This window comes from Malaclemys terrapin, chromosome 9, assembly GCF_027887155.1.
Source record: "Malaclemys terrapin pileata isolate rMalTer1 chromosome 9, rMalTer1.hap1, whole genome shotgun sequence".
Lineage (NCBI taxonomy): Eukaryota > Metazoa > Chordata > Testudines > Emydidae > Malaclemys > Malaclemys terrapin.
Window position 1 is genome coordinate 91,285,530 of NC_071513.1, and position 17,955 is coordinate 91,303,484.

Consider the following 17,955-nt stretch of genomic DNA (forward strand, 5'->3'; position numbering starts at 1 on the left):
TGTTCCAACAGCCAGTCACCTTCACTTTAAAAAAAAAAAAAAAAAAAAAAAAAAAAAGTGCACCTTATTTTCAGTCAAATTGTCTAGCTTCAGCTTCCAGCCATTGTTTTTTTATGTTTTTGCCTACTAGATTGAAGAGTCCTCTACTAACAACTCTTCTCTTCATGTGCGAACACACTGTGATTGAGTCACCTTTTAACTTTCTCTTTGATAAGCTAAACAGATTAATTTTCTTAACTCTCTGTGTAAGGCAGATTTGCCAGGTTGCAAATATCCTTACAGTGAATGTTGTAGAGTAATCCTTAATTCATAAATATCAACCCCATATACAGTAATTATTTCTTAAGCGCTGTAATGATTTATCATGTCATTGAAGCCAATGTGCATATTCCTACTGTCTACTAGCTAAACTAGACATCTAGGTTTAATAGTGAGTGTTTTTAAGTGATGAATGCCAAGAATCTGGCATTGAAATTGTCAGGACTGGCGTGAGCTTGGATACATACTTCTGCTAAATCAAAGTGAATAAATAAAAATGTTAAGGCACCCAGTTTCTTGGAGACTAGTACGTTAGGCCTGCAGTCCCACAGTGGGACCTGAACTTGGTGCTGGCCCGGTTAATGGGTCCCCCCTTTGAGCCGTTAGCTACGTGCTCATGGTCACACCTCTTGTGGAAGGTAGCCTTCCTGTAGGTTCTCGGAATTCAGGGCCCAGACCTCTGAGCCCCTGTACACGGTGTTCCATAAAGATAAGGTTCAGCTCCGCCCACATCCTTCGTTCCTCCCGAAGGTGGTCTCTGCCTACCACATGGGTCAGGACATTTTCCTGACGATCCTCTGCCCTAAGCCCCATGTGTCCAGTGAGGAGCGCCACCTCCACACGCTGGATGTGAGACGGGTGTGATGGGTTGGATCACAGAAACCCCCTTGGGAACTGCCAACTGATGTGCCAAGACTACTTCTGCTCCTGCTTTCCCTGCCAGCCTGGGAATCCAGCACCCTGTCTTGCTGAGCCAGACACACCAGTCTGCTCCAGCACAGACCCAGGGTCTGAACCATGTGCCCCAAAGCTGCAGACTTAACTGAAAGCAACTTGAGAGAAGTGTTCCTGTCTTTAACACTCAGATGCCCAACTCCTAATGGGGTCCAAACCCCAAATAAATCCGTTTTACCCTGTATAAGGCTTATACTGGATAAACTCATAAATTGTTCGTCCTCTATAACACTGATAGAGAGATATGCACAGCTGTTTGTCCCCCCACCCCAGGTATTAATACATACTCTGGGTTAATTAATAAGTAAAAAGTGATTTCATTAAATACAGAAAGTAGGATCTAAGTGGTTCCAAGTAGTAATAGACAGAACACAGTGAATTACCAAGTAAAATAAAATAAAACACGCAAATCTAAGCCTAATACAGTAATACAACTAAGTACAGATAAAATCTCACCCTGAGAGACGTTTCAATAAGTTTCTTTCACAGACTGGACGCCTTCCTAGTCTGGGCACAGTCCTTTCCCCTGGTACAGCCCTTGTTCCAGCTCAGGTGGTAACTACGGGATTTCTCATGATGGCTGCCGCACTTTGTTCTGTTCTACCGACTTATATATCTTTTGCATAAGGCGGGAATCCTTTGGCAGTCTTTGGGTTCCCACTCCCTCCTTCTCAATGGAAAAGCACCAGATTAAAGGTGGATTTCAGTTCAGGTGACATGATTACATGTCACTGTAAGACTTCATTACCCACTTGCCAGCACACATGTATACAGGAAAACTTACAGGTAAAACAGAGCCATCTGCAGACAATTGTCATGGTTGATGGGAGCCATCAAGATTCCAAACCACCATTAATGATCCACACTTTGTTTAATTACAATAGGCCCTCAGAGTTATATTTCATATTTCTAGTTTCAGATACGAGAGTGATACATTTATACAAATAGGATGACCACACTCCGTAGATTATAAGCTTTGTAATGATACCTTACAAGAGACCTTTTGCATGAAGCATATTTCAGTTACATTATATTCAAACTCATTAGCATATTTTCATGAAATCATATAGAGTGCAACGTCACAACGGGCTCTGGCCTTTTACTTGGAACGGACTAAGCTGTTCAGGAATTCTTCAGAGCTGTTCATCTCCTCGGCCGAATGCATGAGGGGTTGGCCACTCTCTACTCAGCGGCTGTCCAACTGGATCACCTTGTACCTGTCATGACCTGGCGGGAATCCGTCCACCGTCGATTGTAAGGGCACATTCAACTAGAGCGCAAGCCTCGTCAGCTGCCTTTTTAGCCCATGTCCCCATTCAGGACATTTGCAGGGCTGACACATGGTCTTCAGTTCACATGTTCACCTCGCATTATGTGATCGTCTCCCAGACCAGGGAGGACACCGGGTTCGACAGGGCTGTGCTCCCCCCCAAGAATTTGTGAACTCCTACCCACCTCCAACAGATATAGCTTGGAATCACCTATTGTGGAATAGACATGAGCAATCACTCGAAGAAGAAAAGACAGTTACCTTTTCCATAACTGGTGTTCTTCGAGATGTCTTGCTCATGTCTATTCCACATCCCGCCCTCCTTCCCCTCTGTTGGAGTTCTCTGGCAAGAAGGAACTGAGGGTGGGGGGAGCATGCAGCACCCCTTATACCGTGCCATGGAGGTGCCACTCCAGGGGTTGTTAGGGGCACTCCCCTACAAGTACTGCTAGGGGAAAAACTTCCAGCACCGGTGCACGTGGCGAGCACGCACACCTATTGTGGAATAGACATGAGCAACACATCTTGAAGAACACCAGTTACAGAAAAGGTAACTGTCTTTCAGCTAGTTGTTGTTTATATTCCAGTAGAACCTAAAGGTCACAGTCAGAGTTGGGACCCATTGTAGTAGGCACTGAATACACACATAATAGAAAACAGTCTGTGCCCCAAGGAACTTACAGTCTAAAAGGCAAGACAGGCAAACAGGCATAGGTGAACAAAAACATTTGCTGACTTTCTTTAAATAGCAAAATTTAACTTTCCCCAGTCTCTGTGCTATTTATAGAAATGGATCAAAACTAGATGGGACTAAACCCTTTTTATTTGGCAGGTTTGGATGAAATGGGACCTGGATTTCATCTCCAAGTATGGTTTTGCAAAACTAAAATCTGTCCAACATGAATTTTACAAAATCAAAACCAACTGAAGTGTTGTTAACTTCTGCTTAGTTACCTACTCTCTGACATATAATATATAGGGTTGTCATTTATTTATTATGGGCATAATGTCATAAGTAGCCATCTGACCTGCATCTGCAAAATTGACAGGTGCATGTTGCACCTGCAAATCCCACATTTGGCCACGCAGAGGATCTTTTGCCCATGTAAACAGAGCATTGGTGTATATGGGTTTGATTTAGAACAGTCGTGTCGCTTGCAGGCACAATTGAGTTGCCAACATTTATGAATTTGGGAATAAACAAATGAAAGATGTGCTCTGTTCAATCCTTGATGCAGTCAGTTATAAAACTAGCTGATCTCCTGACCTCTCAAATATGCTGATATCTCTTAGCTCCATCCAGTGGCAGAAATTCATCTGAAGGTCTTCAAAAGGGCCTTGAGCATTTTTTTTCAGGATTCATCTTCTAGGAGACAGATCACAGTTTAATTTTCAGTTGTCATTACACCCAAATACACACACCACAATCTTTCTGTTTGGTCTATTTGTCGACCTATTTATATATCTCCTTCATCGAAAACATAAAATCTAATCTAACTTTGCAGATAAGAGCTTGTGCTTGCCTGGTACATTCCAAGCCTTCTTTCAGGCTTGGCCTAATTAAAGCCAAATGATGAAAAGACGTGCTCTGTCTCATACTAGAAATTTTGGGTCTTTAAATGCCAGTCAGGTTAGAACAGGGGTTCTCAAACTGGGGGTCAGGACCCCTCAGGGGGTCGCGAGGCTATTACATGGGGGGGGGGTCGCAAGCTGTCAGCCACCACCCCAAACCCCGCTTTGCCTCCAGCATTTATAATGGTGTTAAATATATTAAAAAGTGTTTTTAATTGATAAGGGGGGGTCGCACTCAGAGGCTTGCTATGTGAAAGGGGTCACCAGTACAAAAGTTTGAGAACCCTGGGTTAGAACATGATCTAAGCTTGAGATAAGTAGAGTTGACATTTTATTACAAACTCTTACACTACACAAATAAGTATTTATTTTAAAATCTGAGCATTTGGACTTTTTTCCCCCCCTCCTACCCTAAATTTCTCTTCAGTGTCTTGTCCAGAACTGATACATGGCTGGTGAATAAGGGATGTCATGCAAGCTGAAGAGAGCAGAATATAAAAGATGGACAGTCTGACATTACAAGAATTAAAGTAATCTTATGATCTAAATGAATCCCTGAAGTCCCATTCAGTGTCTGTCTGGAGTTTTATAAATCTCTGAAATCTAAGAACGACAGTTTTCAAATTGCTGACCTACACTGTAGGGCTAAAGGTTAATGGAGATATCCCATCTCCTAGAACTGGAAGGGACCTTGAAAGGTCATCGAGTCCAGCCCCCTGCTTTCACTAGCAGGACCAAGTACTGATTTTGCCCCAGATCCCTAAGTGGCCCCCTCAAGGATTGAACTCACAACCCTGGGTTTAGCAGACCAATGCTCAAACCACTGAGCTACCCCTCCCCCCTATTAATGACCAGATATATCAAAGTAAATGCTTTGTATTCTGGTTTATACAGAGTAGCACCTACCAGTAGGGTTACCATATTTTGTGCCTCCAAAAGGAGGACACTCCACGGGGCCCTGGCCCCGCCCCCAGCCCCGCCCCCTCCCCCCGCCCCAACTCCGCCCCCTCCCCAAAGTCTCCGCCCCCTCCCCTGCTTCCCGCGAACATTTAATTCGCGGGAAGCCTGGGCAGGTAAGGGGCGGTGTGGGGGGAGGAGGTGCGGCCCAGGCTGGCCCCGGCCCCGGCCGACCACCCCCGGCCCGCCCAGCACTGCCAGCCGGCCCCGGCGGTCCAGCGCACCCCCCCGGCTCCCGGCCCCGGCGGCCCAGCGCACCCCCCGGCTCCCGGCCCCGGCGGCCCAGCGCACCCCCCGGATCCCGGCCCCGCGGCCCAGCGCACCCCCCCGGCGGCCCGGCTCCCGGCCCCGCGGCCCAACGCACCCCCCCCCGGCGGCCCAGCTCCCGGCCCGACCCCCCCGGCTCCCGGCCCCGCGGCCCAACGCACCCCCCGGATCCTGGCCCCGCGGCCCAGCGCACCCCCCCGGCGGCCCGGCTCCCGGCCCCGCGGCCCAACGCACCCCCCCCCAGCGGCCCGGCTCCCGGCCCGACCCCCCGGCTCCCGGCCCCGCAGCCCAACGCACCCCCCCGGCGGCCCGGCTCCCGGCCCGACCTCCCGGCCCCGCTGCCCTGCGCACCCCCCCGGCGGCCCGGCTCCCGGCCCGACCTCCCGGCCCCGCGGCCCAGCGCACCCCCCCGGCGGCCCGGCTCCCGGCCCGACCCCCCGGCCCCGCGCACTCCCTCGGCGGCCCGGCCCCGGCCCGGCACCGCGACCCCGGCCCCGCGACCCCGGCCCAGCCCTCCCTCCCGATTTTCCCGGACATGCCCGGCTTTTGGGGGATTTCCCCCCGGACGGGGATTTGAGCCCCCAAAAGCCGGACATGTCCGGGAAAATCCGGACGTATGGTAACCCTACCTACCAGGTATTATACTGAGACTTTGTATTACATAAGAAACTCCAATTCACACCAATGCTTTTGACTCTAATTTTTCCTCTGTAAAAATTTCATTTAAAGATGGAGCGTCTCCTTTGGGTATTTGTGTGATTAATAGTCTCTCTCATGTGAACAGTGTGAACCTGAATGTGTCTACCCTGTGTCTACCCTGAATGAACTGTGATAAGAACACCTAGGTACAAATAGTAGTACCTCCAGGACACTGTGTACTGTATGGATAGTAAATAGGGCAGCAGCCCTGGCTTCTCCCCCATGTCCTTCCTTTAACTGTGTGGTAGGTGGCAGAACCCTGAGACTGATTTATTGTACAGAAGGTTCTCTTTGTCACCTGTCTCCATTGCTCAATTCAGAACTTGCTGTGTCTCCCTCCATATGCACCTTCACATGCTGGGATGTAGGAAGCACTCCTTACAAATTTTCCTAGTACTCACATGCATGCACATGCTTGGTAGAAACTCCTAGTAAAGATCGGCAATACTAACTCCTCCTTCAAAATCCTCCTTAAAACTTTTCTTTGCCATCATTTGACAACTTGAAAACTGTTAGGCAGCTCGAGTTGTGAGACAACGATCTATCTATACTTAGATTGTAAGCTGTTTGGGGCAGAAGCTGTCTGTTAGGTCTGTCTTTGTCCAGTGCCTAACACAACAGGGTTCTTGTCAATGACTGGGGCTGCTAGGCAGTATAATACTGCAAATGGTAAATAATAATAATTAGCTGCTGTTACATCACTGTATTAAACTCTGTACTTGAGCAAAGTACATTTTATAATCCTTATACCTCTGACAAATCACAACCAATTTTCACCAAACCACCAACAAACATCTATGACCTGGGACAGTCTTCCTGTTCAAGTTTTTCACATACCCCCTGAAGATCTAGTGCTGTTCAGAAAATAAATAAAAGGTTAAAACATTTTTTTCCCAAATGATGATGGATTTTTGTCAGTCTTTGTTCCCAAAAATGGCAGAATCTTTTGGCTTAAATAAGAAAAAAAATATTGTCTCCAAATCTGAGAACAAACGTGCCAAATTTCAGTCCAAAAGTAAAACCAAGTGAAAAAATTATAAACAACTGAAATTTATGCTAAAACTGTTTGCCCCTTTAGATTGCCCCATGTTTTGCCCAAGATACTTGGGGCCAAATCATGCACATCTAGGAGCTTGTCTACCAGGGAAAGTTGGCAGGCATAGCTGTGTACTGAAATAAGCTATTCCACAATAGCTATTTCAGCAGATCCCATTGCGTGGACAGTCTGTTGTGGAATAATTTCTCCACTTTGTGAGCGGAATAATTATTCCGGAGTAAAGTCACTTTTATTCTGGACTAGTGTCCATATTGGGAGCTATTCCAGAAAAACTGTAGCAGAATACAGTATTCTGCTATAGGTATGCAGGTCAATTCCCCTATGTAGATGAATACTTGTTCTCTCTCCTGTTGACATCAGTGGGATAACTCACGTAAGGTGAAACTTGCCCTTTAATGAAAACATTCTTATGTTGTTACTTTCTGGTAATGTCTAAATTGTTCTGTGCTCTAAATACAGAAACAGTAGACGCTCGTTAGTAGCAACATATCGGTGCTCTTTTGCTATGTTGCTCCTCCGTGGCTGTTGCTGTTAGGGGAGTGTCATCTGCCCAGAGGCATATGAAGAGTTGAGTGTTTTGGAAGGGGTGGGGTAGCCACATTGTGTGTCAGGGGGAAGTTGGAGGGAGTGGGGTGGGGGAAACCCAAGTTTGGGGAATGGGGCAGGGGAATCATAGGTGTGGCAGGAGAGCCCCCAATTGGCAAAATGACTGAGTGAGCCTGGCTACCGGGGACAGGCTGTGGATGCTCCTGCTGGCAGCTTCGTGCTCCACCCTGGCGAGGGATGGAGGGATGGGGAGGGCACCATGTGCAGCCTGCAATGGAGGCTCCTAATGGAGACAGAAGGGGAAAAGAGGATAGGTCAGTGCTCTGGGGAGGGAAGTCCCCCAGCCATAAAACAGCACACCCACACTCTGCTGCCAGCAACTGAGATGGAGGGGATAGCTCAGTGTGTGGGCAGTGGGTCCCTGATATGCCCCACTGCAAAATAGCAAACCCCTCACCCCCGGCCACCTGTAAGCCAGACGCTGAGAAAAGCAAGGAGGAAACCTTCCAGCTGTGCCTTTGCTGCTCCCCCCACTGCGCCCCCCCCCCGAAAAAATCCCTTTCTTCCAGACCCTCCCCCAAACTCCCCAGTAAACATCTCTCTGCACAGGCTGTGTGAGTGGATGGGGCTGTGTGCCCTGGAGCTGCACTGAAGGGTCAGGGTTGGGAGCAGAGCGGAAAAGTGCAGTTTGGGGAGGGCAATGCCCCTGCATTCCTCCCATCTCTGCCTCTAGATGTGAGGTTCCTGCATCACAAATGTTGCTCTTATGAGGCAGCTATGTTGGTGTTACCGAGTGGACGATTCACAGTGGGGAAATGTTGCCCCTAAGCGGTGGTGGCTCTTACAAGGTGTGGCTGTAAACAAGTGTCTACTGTACATATTTTCTCTCCTACTGCCCCTGCAGATCTAACTAACTGCAATAGGTTTATTAATTAATTAATTAGCGGGGCTAGCTGATTCTCCACTAGAAACCACAGTACCACTAAGATTATTTGTGCTGATCGTAACTGTAGAAACGTGTGTTATGATCCTAGTCAAGGAGAGCTCATTTAGATAAACAATGTTATTTTTCAAAATGGTATTTCAAATGATACATGCTTATCTCTAATACACCTGTTTTGCTTCCCTTTTCAGGTGATAGAAGACAACACGGGCGTTCGCAGGGTGGTGGTTACACCCCAGTCTCCAGAGTGTTATCCTCCCAGCTATCCTTCTGCCATCTCTCCAACCCACCATTTACCTCCGTACCTGACACACCACCCCCATTTCATTCACAATTCTCATACGGCTTTCTACCCTCCTGTCACCGGCCCTGGAGACATGCCACCCCAATTTTTCCCACAGCATCATCTTCCCCCTACAATATATGGAGAACAAGGTGAGCAGAAAGAAATCCTTATGTTTTAGACATGTATCCAACATATTTGCAGTGCTGGGAAAGTGGAGATTTGCAGATGAACTGTTGGTTCAGTGGTTTTCCCCCACATGAACTGGACTCCTTCCTTTAATCTACAGAATGGACAAGGTATTGGGGAGTGGATGCACCCAGTCTGAAAGAACTCAAGAACATCACATCTTGAAAACGTAGGGTGCAGGATGCAAACCTAATTCCCAACTCAGTTTTGTTATAAGGGCAAAAAAGTACACCATCCTCTGACTCAAAGTGCTTCTGAGAGTCAAGCTGTCGTATCATCATGCAGCACTGTGACATAGCATTTTTTGTCCTGTATTCAAATTTTGCCAACCCTTGTTTGGTAATGGAGGCAGAGGGGCATAGGAAAGGGGGATTAGTTTTGACAAGTCTTATGGCAATCATTGTCAAAAGCTAATAGAAGGCTTCCTCTTGGCACTAATGGATGAAGATGATGCACCTTCCTGACCCTTTGTCATATTAGAGCTGCAGTGGACTTCTCAGAAATAACAAAAAGGGATTTTCTGGTTAATCTGCTTCTTCAGAATGTGCAATAGGTCATTTAAAAAGCATTATCTGGTCCCCAAGGGTAACATGACAGCCCTAATTATCACAGATTAAGTAAATAATTCAAGTGAAAGCACAATTTATTTCTGTCTGCACTATGCATTATTATGTCTATTCCACCCTTGAGATAGTCTTTGTGTGGTCTAAAACTGTGTGTTAACCAAAAAGAAATGAAGTTACTGTACCTACATCAGCAAAACTACTTGAATTTCTTAACATGGCAAGTTTCTCTTTATAGATTCACATTTTTTATTTTACTGCCAAATTATGGAATTTCACAGAATTCATAGAATTTTTCTAAACAACACCGTGAAACTGTAAATCAGCTGAATCATCAGAGTGAATTTTGCCTTTGAGAACTATAGAGAGAACTATCTGGCTAATTTCCCCCCTCTCAATTTTATATTGATTAATATATTTAATTTTCTTACCAAGAATGGAGTATTATAATCCTGAATTTGATTATACAAAAGAAAAACTCTACACTCTGTCTTTTAGATGTCACTGTCTCATCAGAAACAATATCGTAGCCAAAAACATTAGGAACAAATTTTCCAAGTAGCTCAAAATCTCACATACCTTAACTTGTGTATGTTTCACTGAGAGCTAATAAAAAATTGTGGCATTTCCATCCTACAAAAAATTACAATATTTTTACAACTGAAAAGTCACTGTTTCACTTTGGCATTTTCAGTAGAAACATGTTTCATTTCAACATTCACATGAGGCCCCACAGCTGTTTGGCCAGAAGGGAGACCAACATGCATCATGGGAAGCGTAGTTCAGCCAGGGACCCTGGCCCATAGGGGAAAATGATAGTACAACACACCCGAACTACGACTCCCATGAGGCACTGCAGTAGCTCAGGTAGATGCAGATTAATGTTGAACTGACCAACTGTTTTATGTACATTGTTTTTTTTAGAAAAGTCAGGACATTGTGTTTTGTTTTGTTGTTTTTTTTTAAAAAAGGCTAAATAATACTGCCACAGTTTCTAGGCATGATATATCAGTAGGATAGTATCCAATCAGATAGGATAGGAACTTTACTGTTCCCTTTTACAAAGGCACAAGTTGCTTATCTCTAATACACCTGTTTTGCTTAATAGGGAAGCTAATACAAAAGCTCCAGTACATTAGGTAGATATTCGAACTACCAGCTGCTAGTACTGTAGGTGGTAAATATTTCTGTAACCTGGGGTTACCAATCAGTTGTACAAATTCACAGTGTACAAAAATAGTGTAGATGCCCTCTTTGGTGGAGTGGTGTCATGTATGTTTGCAAAACTAAAAGAATCTAAACTCTGATTATTACATGAATGGCATCTTGTATTAATGAATATTAATTCACTGTCCCCAACATGTTTCAATGCAAAATGGATTATACACTAACCAGAACATCAATTAAATTTGATTTTCTTTTCTGAAAAGCCCTACTTGTAAATTCTTCCTTATCAGCTCCGTCCTCCAACATAGACTGCATTTAGTGTACCACATTCTTGGAATACTATATATAGCAGGAGTAGGCAATCTATGGCACGGGTGCCAAAGGTGGCACGTGAGCTGATTTTCAGTGGCACTCACACTGCCTGGGTCCTAGCCACCGGTCCAGGGGGCTCTGCATTTGAATTTAATTTTATTTTAAATGTAGCTGAATAAACATTTTAAAAACCTTAGTTACTTTACATACAACAATAGTTTAGTTATATATTATAGACTTATAGAAAGATACCTTCTAAAAATGCTAAAATATATTACTGGCACGCAAAACCTTAAATCAGAGTGAATAAATGAAGACTCGGCACACCACTTCTGAAAGGTTGCCGACCCCTGATATATAGAAAGTTACTTTATGCAAGCACTTTAATGTGATCATGTTACTAGATGAGGAAAAATAAATGACAAGACACTTCTAAAAGAAAGGAAGTAAAAGAACCAAGCAACTGGAGTAATTCAAGAAGTTCTAATTACAGTCTGTATGGCAAACTCCGCTTCAAAAACAAAAGATTAACACTAGAGCTGGGCAGAATGTTTGCTTTGGAAACCAAAATGCTGGCTCAGTTTGCAAACTAGAATGATTATTGAATTAATCTAAACTGAGCTTTATCGAAACTTGGGTCTCTTCGACATTTTGTATTGGAATAAAGCAAAAGTGTATTTTCATTTTGCTTTGAACTTGAATTTGTTCACGCTCCAAGCTCAAAGCACAATCCAAAGGTAATGAACCCTTGTCAGGGAAAAATGAAAATTTTTTTCCATAATTTCCTGCAAACCCAAGTTACTAAGTTTCACACAGCCATTCATGGAAGTTCATATTAAAGTTATTTGAAACTTTATGTATTTTAACATAAGAAAATGATACTTTTCTTTTTAAGATTTTCTCCCTTATAGTCCCATTTGCTCATCTCAGCTCCCACATAATGGTGTACCTTCACTTGGTGCAGCTACATGCATCAGCCATTGCGGGCGGTGGTAGAGAGTATTGCAAAGTCTGGCTGTCATGGAAAACCTGGAGGGACACAGCCAATAACTGACCTTGAACCCTCTGCACGGTAACAGATTTTGGTGACACCAGGGCTGAGCAAACCTTGTAGGTTTGGTTGCTGCTAATTTGTGTGGAACCTCTTCTTCAATTTCCGTCTGCCTGGGTTTTAGCTCTTCCTGGGTTTTGCTGCGAGGTCCGGTAAGAAGCACAAAGACTCAGAGCAAACTCAGCCAAAATTTCTGCGTTTATTTGATTTCCCATGCTAATCACATTATGTCATGAAACCTGAAATAATATGTGGGCTGGGTTTATGCAACAGGTTTGCCAACCTTGCCAGTAACCCGGCTGAATCTCAGGTTTGCTGTTTTTCCTAGCTTTATTTAGAGATGGGTAGAGGGCTGATGAGATCTAGGTCAGGATGTGACTCTGTTTCTAAATAATGATGATTTTAGCTTTAAGGTAATGTGGATAAATTCTTGTTATTTCAGAAATTATACCACTATATGGAATGTCCAGCTACATTACCAGGGAAGATCAGTACAGCAAACCACAGCACAAAAAACTCAAAGACCGACAGATTGATCGCCAGAACCGCCTCAACAGCCCTCCTTCATCCATCTATAAAAGCCACCTAGGCAACTGCACAACTGTGTACAATGGTTATACGAAGAGTCACAATGGAGCAAGCAGTGGAGGAGGAGGTGCGGGGGGAGCACCAGGAGTAAAAAAACTAGAACGCAGAGCAAGAAGCAGCCCAAAGTCTAACGAGCAAGACCCACATGGTAATCTGAAAGTTTATTATTTTTATGTCTTTAAATTCCTCTTTATTGCACTTTTCAGGCTTGCAAAAACCTGCACTTAAGAGGAAACCATCTCCCTCCCGTCTTTCATGAGTATCTCCTGCTAATAACCCCATTCTTAAAAACTTCTTTTTGCAGCATGTGATTGGGGTAACTCTGGTTCTGAATGACTTTGCACATCACGTAAGTCCTTAAAGCACCTCTGAATTGTAAACCAACGCTGCCCTTTGTGTCCCTACATTGCATCTCAGTATGTAAATGTATTAGATTTAAGTGACTTATTGGACAATTTAAAAATGTTTCTGCTTGAAGAAATATGCCTCATGGGGAGTGTGATGCAAACCAAAATGGTTGATTTGAAAGAGATTCTAGGACAAAAATGCTTAATCTTGACAAATTTAAATCCACAAATAACTAAGCCTAATCAATCCAGGAGTACCATCAATCAAGAATGGTTTCTTGAACCATTTTTGGAATCTTACTATTCATAGAGTTTAAAGCTAGAAGGGACCATTAGATCATCTTGTCTGACTTCCTGTATACCACAGGTAATTAAATTTCTCCCGGTTATTCCTGTGTCTAGCTTAGTAACTTTTGTCTAAAGAACGGCATCCAGTCTTGAGATGGAGAATCCACCATTTCCTGGGTAGTTTGTTCCAGTAGTTAATCACCCTCATTTGTGCCTTATTTTTAGTTTGGCTTTGCCTGGCTTCTGCTTCCAGCCATTGGTTCTTATGTCTGTCTCCACTAGATTAAAGAGCTCTTAAGTATCTGGTGTTTTCTCCATGTGAAGGCGCTTATACACTATAATCAAGCCACCTCTTAATCTTCTTTTGGATAAGCTAAACAGACTGAGAGTTTTCAGCCTCTCACTGTACAGTGAAACTATTGTTTGAAGGAGAATTGTTCCTTATTTACATGTATTTTAATTTCATGTGCAATAAAACCATGTTTCCCTAAAACATCCCTTATAGAAATGATCATATGAATATTTTATAGAGTAAAACAGAAATAAGGTAAGGTAGTAAAATAAGAATGCAAACAAAGATGTGAGCAAGCACACACTGTGTATATTTGCTCCTATGACTTAAAATGGCTCTTTCCATATATTAATTTAGGGATATATATATATATATATATATATATATATATATATATATATTGAGTAAATTATCTGCCAATGTAGCTGTGCCAGTTTATACACCAGCAGAGAATTTGGCCCATACTGTAATGTGTGTATCACAGGTACTAGGCTAGTTGCACCTCTGTCCACTGTCTCTGAGTGCTTCCCCTTAGGTTTCAGGCCTCGTACCCTTACCTATCTTGCTTGGGGTGGAATTCCACAATTCTCTCACTCGTAGACTGGGCCCTAGCCTACCACACCCTGTGTATCAGGTGTGCTCCGTTCTCTTCAGGAATCTGTGACAAGTGGTGAATATAGTGACCAAAAACTCTTCTTAAACCAAGGAATTGTTAGCTTTGTGGTAAGAACAAAACATTTAGAAAAACAGGATTTTAAAATAATTCTCTACACATGTCTGTTTTCCCTTAAGTCTGACCATCCACTGATGGTGAACTAGGTAGGCTTAACTTCTTCAGACACTCCAACGGATGCCTGTGTCTTAGTCTGGGACTCCTGAACAGCACTCCATCTTTTGAGAGAGAGACCTTTTTTCAAATTGCTGTAGTCTTTTTGATCTCTGGTGTCCGCCAGCCTTTCCCGGTAAGGATATTGTCCCTTAACAGCCCTCAAGTGTTTGCACAGAAGTTGCTGATCTTAAGCCATTCACTTCCCTTCCTACTTGTTTTTCCTCTGCTTTTAAACAAGCCCAGTATATTCATACAGTAAACATCCCAGTAGCCTGGTGAAAATACAATATTAAATTATTACAGAGTAGTTCCAGTTCCTTCATATTTGCATCTATAGTTATATATTCGGTATACATATAGTACACGGTCTGTATAATATATATGTACACAGTTGGCCAACTTTTCGCCTGAGCTACACCGATGTAAAAGTCACTTGAGATTGCATGGGTGTAACTGAACAGAATTTGGCCTACTATAGTAAAGGAAAGAGAGAGAAACACACACATACACACACACGTGTTTCAACTTTTAAAATTGGGGACAATAGTGTTTTAAGACACTTTAAGCCAGGAAATTTAAAATAGAAGTCCTCATTGGAATAACAAAGTGCAGTGTATGTGCGAGGGGAAATGGTAAAAGCATTAAAGTTCAGCAACAGAGCAAAGACAAGGAAATAGTCATCTGACCTGTGAGCTGGGAAGGGAGTGTCCAGTGATGCCTGGATCTGTTTTAGTATATTCATGGTGCTAGGCTGAAGACATGAAGTAATTCTAGAATGCTAACTAAGCACTGCAGTGTTGCATTATTTTCCTACTGTTTAAGGTAATCTAGCTCAGTGGTTTGAGCATTGGTCTGCTAAACCCAGGGTTGTGAGTTCAATCCTTGAGGGGGCCATTTAGGGATCTGGGGCAAAAATCTGTCTGGGGATTGGTCCTGCTTTGAGCAGGCGGTTGGACTAGATGACCTCCTGAGGTCCCTTCCAACCCTGATATTCTATGATTCTATGAAAGACTTTCAGGCACACTAATTAGTTGCTTGCTTTCAGCAGCACCAGTTGGTTATGGCAGACCTGACTAATTACAGGCTTTGTTACATCTGAGTACAGCCAACAGGCCACTTCAACTGCGTTTCTGCTAATAAGTTTATAGGGGCATCTGATTGTTAGTAAAATATTGTGTAATATTCTGCATTGTTTTGTGTCTGATAGGCTGTAGCAGATGAGGACAACTCATATTTGTGAAAAGACAAGTCAGTATTTAAATATTGGCCCTGTAATAAAACATAGAATTTTGCCACCTTCAACTCCACCAGGACTGTAACAGTGTTAATAGATGCTGTTTGGATCCTGAATTTTACAATAACTGTCAATAATCTGATTCTCTTCTGCACGTGGCATGGGTAGCTGGGACCTTTGGAGAGTATGGCATGGTCTTTTTGTATCTGATTACCTCGTTCCCTGATTATTTTGTTATTTGTATTGGGATTGTTATAGGTGGGCTTTTTATTTTGTAGGATTATGTTAGTGCAAATAAACAATTTGGTATAAATCAAAATAAATAAATAATATCTGCTAAGACATTCACACAATTTAAGGACTAGAAATCTCTTACCTTTCTTTGACCTGTGTCTTTTATCCTAATTATTAGGTTAAGGCTGTCTTAGGGCCCTTGTATTTGTCTAATTTTCAGGATGCTGTTTATGGAAGAAAACCTGCGGCACCTCGTCTCAGAGGATGAAAGTAGCAATGAAGACATTCAGGCTTGGGCTGGAGCCCAGGCTCTGAAACCCAGGGAAGGTCTCGAACCCTGGGCTCCAGCCCAAGCCTGAAGATCTACACTGCTATTTTTTTAGCTCTGTAGCCTGAGCCCTGTGACCTGAGTCAATTGACCCGGGCTCTGAGACTGGGCACTGTGGCTTTTTCTTTGCAGTTTAGACGTACCTATCGAGTCTCGAGGGAGATTTACTTGAGGCTAGAGATTTGGATTATGTCTTCCTATTTATTTGTGCCCCCACCACCACCACTACGGGTTCTGCCCATCTTTTTTTTTCTCACTCTAAACTTATAGGATTGTCATTACTCACCTCTGATGAGGAAAACAGCGATACTGTGTTGACAGCAGTGAAACTTATCAAAGAAAGATAATTTCACTGTTGAAGCCATTTGCTGTTCTGTAAAAGCATCATGTGCTCCACAAATGGGAGTCAAATGAAACAGCTTCCAGGATAGGGAAGCAACAGAATAGGGGAGTAAACCCAAAGAAGGGAGTCAGAGCTTGCAGAAGAAAATGTGTGGAGGGGCAGATAAGTCCCTAGTGGGGGACACTCCTGCATTAGGCCAGGCACTTTGTAATCTTATATCCTTTAAATGGCTGTTGTTTGTGCATTATACTGGCAGAATGTGGAAAGATTTTTCTTATGGGACTTCCAATCGAGGGGCCTAATTTGCGCACCGTGCTGTTCATACATTTTCCATTGAAACCAATAGTGGCTCCATGTGTGGAGTGGCTGCCAGGCTGGCCCCTTAATTTTGTACAGCTGTCTTCAATAGAAATGGAAAAGAAACTTTTCTGTTGCTAATATTGCAGAACCTTACATCCCATACAAACTTTGTGTTACTATGTTGGCAAACTGATGTCATGTGCTATAAACCCAACTGATATTGAGTATCTCAAATTGATTACTAGTGTTGCTGACCAGATAGAATATAATTACCGCAAAGTACTAAGTTTCCAAGGAAAATCTTCAAGAGGGATGGGAAAATTCCAGCCCTTCCCCACTTCGGCTGCCAACCTTCCTTCCAAAGAAAGCATTTGAGCTGCTAATACAGTACATAGTTCTGATGCTGAATTATTAGCCTGAGAGGAATCTGAGTGTAGGCTTGCATTGGCTGTTGTTACCTGCTGCAACCAGTGTTGCCAGACTCAGGCATGTAAAAACTATACCAGAAAAGACAAATTGGATGAAAAATAGAAAGAGGGAGAAAGAGAGGAGTAGAGAAGATAATGGGGATATAATATAATCCCATATCAGGTGCATGTATCTCAGTAAAATATAACACTTTCCTGTCTCTTCATATTCTGCTATCTATATAACTGGCTCAGCAAGTATGTGAAATAAATTGTCCGTACCTTTTGTGTGCATAAATGTCACATCATGTTATGCTTAGTGGGAATAATGTCACATCATGTTATGCTTAGTTAGGTTTTGTTAGACACGTGTGTTTTACCTAGGGAATAAAAAAGGAAGATTTCTAATGTTTGTTGTCTTGGCATGACAGAGTTCTTCCTCCTACATGATTTTGTAGCCATGATGAAGCTTATGAAGCAGCACACCTGTGCTGTCCTCACAGTAGTTCCCTTTGTTTCTATGGCAGTGTCTAATGTTAATAGGATCTGGCATGTCAAGGCTGCAGACAAAGGCTTTTCTTTCATTTTGCTTTGGAATGTTTTGCCATGTCCATTGACTGCAACAGATAATTTTTAATCTCTGTTGTTTAAATTAGAAAACGAAAACAGGTTTTTAGTATCTTGCCAGGGGAGCTATCCTTGAGAAATGAATGGAAGGGCCTCTATATTCATTTATTCACCATTTTGTCAGGAACAATGCAAAATGGGTTATGTATCAAAGAGAATAGGCCTCTCACTATAAACTATGTTGGACTTGATGTTCTGCTGTTGTACAAGGAATTAGACCTACAATACTGATTCTTGCCAGTGGCCGTTGTGCCTCCTTTTGCTCACAA

General features: G+C 43.3%; 1 protein-coding gene across 2 annotated transcripts in view; it reads left to right on the forward strand.

Moving 5' to 3' along the window:
* FNDC3B (fibronectin type III domain containing 3B) overlaps positions 1-17,955 on the forward strand; it is a 371,221-nt gene that overhangs the window by 195,415 nt on the left and 157,851 nt on the right. For both annotated transcript variants that reach the window (XM_054039466.1, XM_054039465.1), the window contains exons 5-6: positions 8,496-8,739; positions 12,312-12,605. In XM_054039466.1, coding sequence (XP_053895441.1) covers positions 8,496-8,739; positions 12,312-12,605 — 538 coding nt within the window. The remainder of the gene's footprint in view (positions 1-8,495; positions 8,740-12,311; positions 12,606-17,955) is intronic.